The following is a 10,534-nucleotide window of genomic DNA, read 5'->3' as shown; positions in this document are numbered from 1 at the left end:
CAGCATTGCAAAACGACAAAGATACGTGTTCTGTCTTTCTCTACTACACGTATATTTTGCGCTGTCAACTCCACTCAACACCCGCATAAACAAAAATCACATTCAAGAATCCCATAACAGAGTGCGGCAGAATAGCAGAATAGTTGATATTGCAGATACCCTTTTGCTTATTCTCTTCATTTTGGTCAGTCTGCTAACCCCTTTTAATCTCTAATTTAGTGGATACATTGATGTTGTGTTTTATTAATCAACAGATGCATAAACATATGCAAGATTGGATTTTTCTTGAAAAAGATTGGTTCTTTTTAGTGCTTGCTGCTTATTATTGAGTATTTCTCAATGGATGACTTGTTTTCTTGTGATGGTTCTAGCTAAGATTTTGTTCTTTGATTTTAGTATTACCTGATGTCTCGTTTGCTTCAATTATCGTATTATTTTGTTTTTTGCTGTGTTTCTCTTCTTTGTTGTTTTCAGCATGGTTTCTGCGCGCTATTGTATTTGCTTTACGTACTTGTTTTTATATGTTTTACTTGAGCCGAGGGTCTATCGTGAAAGAACCTCTCTACCTTCACAAGGTAGGAGTGCGGTTTGAACATTGATTTACAGTTTTCCATAATTGGAAATAACCAATTAGGTTCATGATGAAACCTAGAAATCGATTGCTGATTATCACTAATCCAAGGCTGTGTACATATCACTCTCCCCAGGACCCACTTGTGGGATAGATTACACTGCGTATGTTGTTGTTGGTTCTAGTATGTTTTCACCTTCTCTTTCTAGATGAGGGATGAAAATTAATTCTTGCAAAAATTGCTAATTATTGGTGGAGGAGGGATGAAGAGGAAGTTAGTGTTTTGAAATGACTGAACTTATTTTGAAAGATTCATAATAAAAGTGGTCTTTGTCTTGAATATGTAATATATATGTATGTGTTGATCTTTCTAGATGGATGTATGTTTACCAATGTAAAGAGGGCTAATAACAAAGTCAAGATTGAAGTCTATGATAGGCGGCTGAGTGGTTGAGGCATAGGAGGAACAACTTGAGGATTCTTTGTTTGATTCCTAGCTAGTAGCGGCGGCTGGATTTTCGCTAAGGGGTTCAAGCTCAACATGTATGGTGTATACATAATGTTTTGTTGGACCTTATATGAATTAGGAACCCATTTCGTCCCTCTTGCTCCTCCCCTGGTCCTAGCTACAACACTCACAACACTCAGTATGATCCCATCTGCTCTAGACTTGGTGTGCAGGTTAACTTGTCTGCGCAGTAAATAAGTCAAGGCACACACAAGTTAGTGCTAACTCCACTAATCATTCCCCTAAAAAAGTAAAAAAAGAAAAAGAAGACAAAACGAGAAGTAGAAGGATATATTGACACAAAAAATACTTTTTTTTTTTTTTTTTTGAAACTGGTAAGGTTGTATTCTTCAGCATTAAGGGCATGCTGGCCACCACCAAAAAGTGTCAATTACAAACTTCCTATTAAATCTACAATCTGATCTGTATCTACTATACACAACTGTTTACACCAAAAAAGTAGAGATACTATACAATTCCATTTGACCTTGTGTATGGAATTGGATCTATTGTCAAAACATCTACTGTTCCTTTCCTTCCAGATTGACCACCATATACATGATGGTATTAACCTCCACCATCTCTTCTGGCTCTTGGTACCCCCTCTTCTTACCCAGCTCTTCAACACGTCTGATGTACGTTCTGGCATTGTCCAATTCAGATTTGAGATGCTAAGGAACAAATTCCAGATTTGAGCAGTGTAATTACAGTGCAAGAAGAGGTGGCTGTTAGTTTCACTTGTCAAATTGCATAAAAAACACCTAGGGACCAGCTGTCTACCCTTCTTCTGAAGTACTTCTTGTGTTAAACAAGCTCTCTTTATCACTAGCCAAGTGAAGCATTTCACTTTTGTAGGAATATCCCCCTTCCAAAAATAGTTCCAGAGGTGTGTTGGTCTCCCTGCCATCACCTGGAGACCTCTTCTGTAAGCACTGTTGACTGAGAAGAGGCCATCTTTGCTGTGCTTCCACAACATCCTGTCTGTGGCATTTGCATTGATGGTCACTCCGCCTAGCATCCCTAATATCTCAGCCACCCTTTCCACCTCCCAATCATTGAGAAGTCTTCTAAAAACTAGATCCCAGCCCTGTTCAGTCCAGCAATCGCCAACATTGGCATCAGGATTTCCACAAATTTGAAAGAGATCTGGAAAGAGATCTCTAAGAGGGGATTGGTCTATCCAAACATCCTTCCAAAATTTTGTTTTAGTGCCACTTCCCACCTTGATATATAAATTTGTCTCCATTTGTGACCACAAGTTTCTAATTGATCTCCATGCACCCACACCATAAGGTTCTGTTGTGATCTCTGTACACCAAGGGTTTAACTCACCATATTTTGCTATGATCACCTCTTTCCAAAGGGAATTTCTCTCTTCAGTGTACCTCCACAACCACTTCTTCAATAGGCTCTCATTCTGTAGTTTCAAATTCTTAATTCCCAGCCCCCCTCTGTCTTTGCTAAGTAGAGCAGTTTCCCAGTTTACTAAGCTATAGCCTTTTCCATCCTTGTTGCCTTGCCATAAGAATTTTCTCCTTAGCTTATCCAGATTTTCCACTACTTTTCCTGGGATTGGGAATAGAGACATCACATAAGTGGGCAGAGAATCAAGAACAGAGTTTATTAAGATCAATCGTCCTCCAAGTGAAAGATATTGAGCCTTCCATCCAGAGAGCTTCTTTTCAGTTTTCTCCAAAATACCATCCCATATTTCCAAGGCTTTGTGATTGTTACCCAATGGCATGCCTAGATAGGTGGTAGGCAGCTTCCCAACACTACACCCTAGTATGCCTGCCATCTCTTTTATCTGAGGTACCTCATTCACAGGGAAGAGACTACTTTTTCCCCAGTTCACTTTCAATCCAGAGACTGCTTCAAAAAGTACCAATATCACTCTAATGTAGCTTATCTGTTCTTCTACAGGATCACAAAGGATGATGGTATCATCTGCGTAGAGCATATGACCAATTTCTCTTTCTTCCCCCCTCTGCCTCCCACTTTGAAGCCTTTGATCCATCTATTTTGTGTAGCAATCCTCATCATAGCATTAAATCCCTCCATTGCTAGGATGAACAGGAAAGGGGAGAGAGGATCACCCTGTCTCAGTCCCCTTTCTGATTCAAAAAAACCCACAGGTTCTCCGTTCACAAGCACAGAGAACTTAACAGTTTTGATGCATGTCTCAATCCACTTCAGCCATTTGTCCCCAAAGCCCATCTGGCTAAGGATATTTAAGAGAAAAGACCAATTTACATGGTCAAAAGCCTTTTGGATATCCAGTTTGCACATTAAGCCTGGGCTTCCTTCCTTTATTCTGGAGTCAATGCACTCACTAACTATGAGTGCAGCATCCATGATTTGTCTCCCCTTCACAAAAGCCATCTGATGTTTGTTGATCAGTTTATCCAACACTTGCTTCCATCGTTCAGCCAACAGCCTAGCAATGAGTTTGTAGACACCCCCTACTAAGCTGATTGGTCTAAAATCCTTCAAATTGGAGGCTCCCGCTTTCTTTGGAATTAAAGCAATAAAAGTTGCATTAAAATTCTTTTCAAAAACTTGATTGGAGTGAAAAAACTGAATAGTTTTGATAATATATTCCTTCAATAGGGTCCAAAATGTTTGGAAAAACATCATTGGGAATCCGTCAGGGCCAGGTGCTTTCTCTTTTGCACACATGTTTAAGCTTCCCAAAATTTCCTCCTCCTCAAAGGGTCTTTGCAGCCACACCTGCTCTTCTGCAGAAATTCTTGAAACATCTAATATTCTTTGACACAAAAAATACTTAAAGGGTACTATAAAGTATAGAAATTTATCTAGTTGGTACAAGCAAGTTTTTGTTGAAATGATTGGAGTGAATTGATATTTCTTCACCTTCAGAGGCTGAGTCAAGGTTTGATATTTATATGTTTGAGACTAGAGACTTAAGTTATAGGGTTTTAAATTAATAGTATAAACATATTCAACGAAACTTTTATACAAATTACACGGTTTGAACCAAAGCTGCTGGGTTTGGCCGAATCCGTAACCAAAATGCTAGCTTGCTTCTGCTCTCCTTTTTGTCTCTGTTAGTGACTGATGATATAAGATTAGAAAGTTAAGGTAGGCAAGACTGGTAACTAGTTCAAGAAATGACTGGAATTTCTATTGGTAGATTGCGTGTTAAGTCTTCTATTTGTCTTGTTTGAAAGTGGAGAAAATAAGCACGAGTAATGGTATGCAGTGACAAAAATCATTTGGTTTCAAAACTTGAGTCTTAATCTGACAAATTTTGAGAAGTGTATTTCATCTTCTCTTCCTCATTTGCTTGGCTGTTTAGTATATAGTCTTATTTTGTAGTGTACGTTCATGGTTTCTTGTCCTTGGATAATAATAGATGCTGCTGCTGTTACTGGGTTTTTGAATGTTCTGTCGAGGGGTTGTGAGCTGGTGAAGATACTTGTGAGTGGAAATCTTAAGTGGTGAAGGTACTTGCTAGCGGAAATCTTAACTTCTGTTTTAATTTAGGCAACATGGACCACGATACACTTGGAGCTTCACAAGGTATTTCGGCTTTAGGTCTCCATTCTGCCCATCGTGTACCCCTGGTCTTCTAACAATATTTCTGTTTGTTCTGAAAACGATTAATTTATGTGTAGGTTTGTTGCTTTTAAATTTCCAACAGATTATAGAATTGTATATGTCTTTTGGTATCTGAAAGAGTTTAATTAGGGGTTTACATAAAAGTATATCATTGGAAGAAGCTAACCAAATAGTTAAAGCATGTAATATTGATCAGAAAATAGTTTAAGGATGTTGGAAATCAAAAATAATAAGGTGGGAAACGATGTGGTGGATTATCGGAACCCAAAAAATTGGATAGGCAATATGAAAAATCAAAACGCTCCTCAAGGCTAAGTAGATAGATATTACCGTTGATGGGCTGTGTGGAATTTAAGGTGCAGGACTTGCTTGAAGTGAAGTGTACCAGTTTTCTAGAGCAGGGGGGTATCCTCAAAACACAGGAGGGCATTTCGATATTTTGCAAAAACTCCTCACTTTCTGAGAATGAAGTGCATCACCATAAAATTAAGGGTGGAAGGCTGTTGCAAAACACACTGGCATCGCCACATCAGAATGATTATCAATAAGATTAGGTAACGTCCTCTGCTTAGCAGGAGATGATGTATCTACTTGGTTAGGAAACTGACAAAATGTTCTTTTTAGCAAGAGTAAATAATGCCCTGTAGAAGTTAATAACTCCCCTCCTTCCCAAGAGAAATAACATACTCGTTTCTCACTCTCTTTTTCAGTCAAGTTCTTTTCCTTAGTTAAGAAAACAGAGTTGATCAAGGCACAACACTGTTAGGGAGAAGAGGGTTCCTGTTCGGTCTGTTGTGGGAATTCTTATCCCTACATCAGTATTTGACCCTTAAGTTACTCGAAAATTCATTACTCAGTTGGTCATCAAAAATTCATTACTCAAGTTCTTGAATGTATTATCCCAACAAGATGTCTTTGTCATTTGATCCATCAAAAAAGAAGATGTCTTTGTCATTTGATCCATCAAAAAAGAAGATGTCTTTGTCATTTGATCCATCAAAAAAGAAGAAGATGTCTTTGTCATTTGAATTTCTGGTGGTTACTATTAATATATGCTGAATTGACCCACTAGTGCAATGGCAGAGCTAGAACTTCGACTAAGGGGTGTCAAAATATAAAGAAGTAAAATCGCGTAGAAGTCAAGGAGTGTCGATAGGTAATATATATACATAAAAAATATTTTTACTCTAGCTACACCGTGTAATTTTCCGACGAAGGGGTGTCGGTCGACACCGCTCAACTACATGTGGCTCCGCCACTACACTAGTGGTATCTTGATCAAAAATTAATTTAAGAAGTTTCCCAGTTAGTAGTTGGATAAGATGTTCTTTGAAGGACAAAGTGAGGGATCTTAAGGCTATACCAACTACCTTGAAGATATAAGGATTTAGTGCATCCTAAATGTAGTATTTTACCATCCTTCTTTTTGCAAAGGAAGGAACAATAAAAAAGGGGATCATTCTCTTTTTGTCGAAGAAAGAGCTCTAACGCATTGTCTCCTAGGGTAGTTATCACAATTTCTGTATTTCATCTTTTCATGAATCTTCTCATCGATAGAATGTATGCGAGGTGTTCTCAAACTTAGCAGTTGTCCAATTAGATGATAATAAATTGTGTCTGATCTTAATCAATTCCAAATGTTGCAAAAAATAAATAATGTCTTTCCCCTGACATGACACATCTTTAGCTGCAGCTAAGAGTGAAGGCATTGAGTCCTATAGAAAAATGCAGCAGGCTTCTGTGAAAGAGACATCTGAAGTGAATCAAGGTCAAGGTGGTAAAAACGTTGCAGCTTATGTGGCCCCAGCACATGAGAAATCTCATGGCGATGTAAACATGGAAGCAGATATCACTATGGATGACGTAATAAGAGCCGGAGGTCTAGGAGCAAGAGACGATTTAAATAGTGTTCTTCCTGTGGCAGCTGATACCACCGACTTTGAAGCTTCTATTCGTGATGCATGGGACTATGAAGGGCAACGTGAAAGCATTACTCGACCAGGCCTTGGCTGGACAGAACCTGCAAAGAAATAGATCTAACCATGGTACAACTTAAGGTGGACTCCAAGGTGTTCTCCAGTTTACTGGCACTCTTAAACTCTCAGTTCTTCTTCTGTTGATTGAACGTTCCCTTATGTGTCTTATGGTTCTTCATGAAATAAATCATATCCCCATTAATGAAATTAATTATAAGCTCGATGGATCTTTTTAGCAACATGCTTACTTGTCAATCTATTGTTTCTCCTTTGTGCATTTTCCGGTTTGATGTATCTTGTTGTGTTGGAGATTGGAATTCCATATTAAAATCCATTATGCAAAATTAAAATGTCAACCGTGAGTGGAATCTTACTGAATCTTTAATCAAATCCCCTAAGCACAAGCATCAGAGTCGCTGCCAGTTTTTAGGTATTCAATGTACAAAGATAGTTCTTTCTGAAAAAGAATGCTACGATGCTTCAACTTTGTTACATGTGTACGTTGTGAAGCATTGTAACCATAGATCTATGTAAAGAACTTTATATAGCTATTTATTTTATTGGAAGAAGTTATCGTTGTTGAAGGAGTGATGCTCTTTCAAAAATTCTGTGTCCAGGAGCTAGGATAGACAAAGGGTCATAAGTGGATTTCCTCCTAGCAAATGTTTCCCATCGAGGGCCAAAGTGAACTTTCCAGTCTTCCTGTGCAGTGTAATGTGGCAAATACTGTTTCATTCCAATATGTGCTTTATTGCAAAAGTTCAGTATCTTCTTGTTCTTATTCAGAATATGTTCTAGTCCATCCTTTCCTGTTGAAGATGGCATGGCAGAAGATAGAAATGCTATTAAATACATGACATCTTCTTCAGGCGCAACCATTGATGTTCCTTTTATCCATCTGCAACACAAAATGATCATACATCATGTTAGGAAGATGCATACATACTGTAAGAAGATTATTCGAGTGATAATGATTTCCGTACTTCGATTTGTTGACTGGGTAGATGAGTATAGGACCATGGCTAGTGTCAGTAAGAATCTTCCCAAAAACTTCTTGTGCAAAGTCATGAATCCTGCTCTTTGGAATTAAAAGGTTTAGCCATGGATGAGGGACATCCCATAACCCCTTCTCTTGGAGTTTCATCTCGGACACGTGGACTCTGTCAAGGAATTCCACGTAGGAGACTTCTGATTGGAACAGCGTGGATTCGATATAATTCAACTTAGATAAGAGGACTTCAATATTCTGTAGTATTAAGAAAACAACAGTCAAGATATTGACATGTTTAGGTGAACATTGTGTAAGGTAGTCATAAGATAGAAGCTTAATAAACTTGACTTTAGAAAATAGCTTACCTGATCAGTATTAGGGGTGTCTTCTGGATTGAAGTATTTGGCAACTTCTAGGCAGTAGAGAACTTTTCCTTCAGAACTGAACTTTCTGGCTAGAAGTGGATCTTTAGGATTGAAAGTAGACCTCCAGTTGTTCAGCAATCCTGTTCTATTGATAATAACAAATCCTTCTACATAGTCGAAAGAATCCTTGGATGATATCAACTGTTCTTGATCATTGGAAAATGTTGAGAAATCTGAATACAGCACTCTGATCCACTTTACCTGTTAACAATTGGATTTTAGTAGAAATTTCTGGCTTGTTCCCCTGTTTTTTCCTCCTTAAATCTTGTTCCGATTAACGTTAAACTTATTTGATATTAGGAGTCAGAAAAATTACCTTTTTAGGTGCTGGTTGAAGAGCAATCCTAGCCCTTGTGATGATACCAAACTGGCCTAGTCCTCCTAGTACACCATAGAAAAGGTCAGCATTCTGCTCCTTTGAACAAGTAATCACCTCTCCTTTACCTGTGAAAAAAATAATATTATTTTTAATAACCTCCAGCAATATAATACATAACAATCCAACTCACAGAAATGGAGGGATGTGATTTTTCCACTATAGTTTTAGTTAAGTATCCAGAAGTTAGAAAAAGAAGAAGGTGATGACTTGTTGTAACAGAATTGCCTTCTGTTGCTGACTTTGTTGAGTCCAAGTCCACAATGTAATCACTTTTTTACTAATTAATCATATGACTTTTAGGTGCTGATTGGTACTATTGAATAAAATAGAAAAAATGGGAAGACTTTGAAAATTGTGACTATTTGAAAAAAGTAGTTTTGTTTTCAAAAGTGAAATATGATATCTGAAAATTGGAGTTGTGTTTGCCTGTTTGGCCATGAATACAAAAAAAATCAAGTCTGGCTGATATTATGGAGCTGGGGCATAATAAACTTGTTGTGCATGAACATACCAGTGACAACTTCAAGTTGGTAGACATTATTGATCTGAGGTCCATGTTTGAATGCTTGCCCGCTGATTCCGGCATTCGACAAAGTACCTCCAACTGTAAGGTGAAGATAATCAGTCCAAGATTTTGGTGTTAATCCAAGTTTAAGACTTTCATGCAGGATGTTTATCCAAAGTTCTCCAGCAGAGACATCAATAAAAGGCAGTTCCCCTGCATGGTGGAAACGCATCGCTGGTGCTCGAAGCGATTCCATGCTGATCACTACTCCCCTGTAAGCTTGAGCTTGTCCTTCTAGAGAGTGACCATGTCCTCTAGCAGCAACAGTTAGGTCAGTTGTTGTTCCCATGTCAAAAATATGTTTTAAAGTGGATGATATGTCTGAAACCGATTTCGGGTACAGAACAGCTGATGGAAGGAAGTGATATCTGTTGCCGAAATCCTTGGCGACGTGATCGAAATTCTTGAAACTAAAGTACCCTTCAATCTTTAACTGTTTCAGTGATGATTGAATCACTGAGAAACTTGAAGGGGTGGCAAAAAGTTGATCACAACAGAGGTTACTTCTGTTTATTGAGCAAATGCCTAGTATGAATATAAGAAGCCTTAGAAGCATACTATTATGTTTAAAGAAGAAATGAGTTGGTGATGACTTCATTCTTTCTTAAAAGTGGTTGTTGACACAAAGTTTTGTTGAAAATTTGCCTTTTCTTTGAGTGAAAATAGAGGGTGTAGAATGGCCTCAAGAAAATTAAGGTTGGTCAAGAGAATATATAATGGGAAGTTTTTTGAAATGTCACTATCAATGGCACTAATTAAGGAGTTAATAAATATCACTGATATTATCTAGTAAAGTCACTGAACTCAATAAAATCATTCAACTTTAACACTTTTATCTTCAAAAATCATTTAACTACAAATAAATTTGACATGATAAATTAAATTAATATTTTATGCTATTTAAATATGAACCCAAATTTTAGAATCTATTTTATTATCATTATATTCGATCTACCCACAAATTGTAGAACCATTTCTTCTACTTCTTTCTTTACTTCTAAGATACGCAGATTCTTTAAAAGAAAAGTTATGGAGGAGTATTTTATTGAAGTTCAGAATCAAAAGAAGGAGGAAAAGACTAGAAATCAAAGCAGCAGTATTGGAATTATTTTTGTGGTTATGTCAGACACAATATTTGTTGTCTTCTTTTCTTTGTTAGCTAACAATGGTGTTCATAAATAGCCTAGCCTAGTATGCAATAAGAAATGGTCTTATATTAATTTGCTTATCTGATATTAGAACTACTATACCAGCATGATTATATATATATATCACATCTATTTCTCTTTAGTTTCATTCCCAATGTTGGTTACAAGTGTTTCAAATGGTATTCATATGAAATAATCCAAAGAAATATCATAACTACATACTTGTTTTGCAAAATGAGAAAAAACATACATGGCATAAAAATAGAAAAAAAATAAAATAAAATAAAATTTTATATATATATATATATATATATATAATTTTGTTTACTTACGGGTTTATGATTATATGTCATAAAAATAAATAGATTCTATAATTTTGTTTGTTTGTG

General features: G+C 37.0%; 2 protein-coding genes across 6 annotated transcripts; one reads left to right on the top strand and one right to left on the bottom strand.

Annotated features, from left to right (window-relative positions):
• Positions 1-6,876, top strand: LOC125818632 (uncharacterized). Of its 5 annotated transcripts, none has more exons than XM_049498141.1 (2): positions 1-184; positions 6,355-6,876. In XM_049498141.1, exon 2 carries the CDS (start codon positions 6,387-6,389, stop codon positions 6,693-6,695), a length of 309 nt encoding a protein of 102 aa, XP_049354098.1. In that variant the 5' UTR covers positions 1-184; positions 6,355-6,386; the 3' UTR covers positions 6,696-6,876. The 5 variants fall into 5 exon arrangements, with proteins under 5 accessions (XP_049354098.1, XP_049354097.1, XP_049354096.1 ...); XM_049498140.1 differs by having other exon boundaries at positions 3-184; positions 6,349-6,853; XM_049498139.1 differs by lacking the exon at positions 1-184 and adding an exon at positions 4,472-4,622 and having other exon boundaries at positions 6,355-6,853.
• Positions 6,877-6,996: 120 nt separating this feature from the next.
• On the bottom strand, positions 6,997-9,717 carry LOC125818616 (cytokinin dehydrogenase 1). Its single transcript, XM_049498118.1, has 5 exons — positions 8,944-9,717; positions 8,370-8,497; positions 7,994-8,254; positions 7,621-7,883; positions 6,997-7,535 (listed from the first exon to the last, which is right to left on the bottom strand). Exons 1-5 carry the CDS (start codon positions 9,593-9,595, stop codon positions 7,208-7,210), a joined length of 1,632 nt encoding a protein of 543 aa, XP_049354075.1. The 5' UTR covers positions 9,596-9,717; the 3' UTR covers positions 6,997-7,207.
• Positions 9,718-10,534: the final 817 nt, after the last annotated feature.

The sequence above is a fragment of the Solanum verrucosum genome, unplaced genomic scaffold (assembly GCF_900185275.1).
Source record: "Solanum verrucosum unplaced genomic scaffold, falcon-dt-bn FXZP01000252.1, whole genome shotgun sequence".
In the NCBI taxonomy this organism is placed as follows: domain Eukaryota; kingdom Viridiplantae; phylum Streptophyta; class Magnoliopsida; order Solanales; family Solanaceae; genus Solanum; species Solanum verrucosum.
This window is presented reverse-complemented; position numbering and strand designations above follow the sequence as displayed.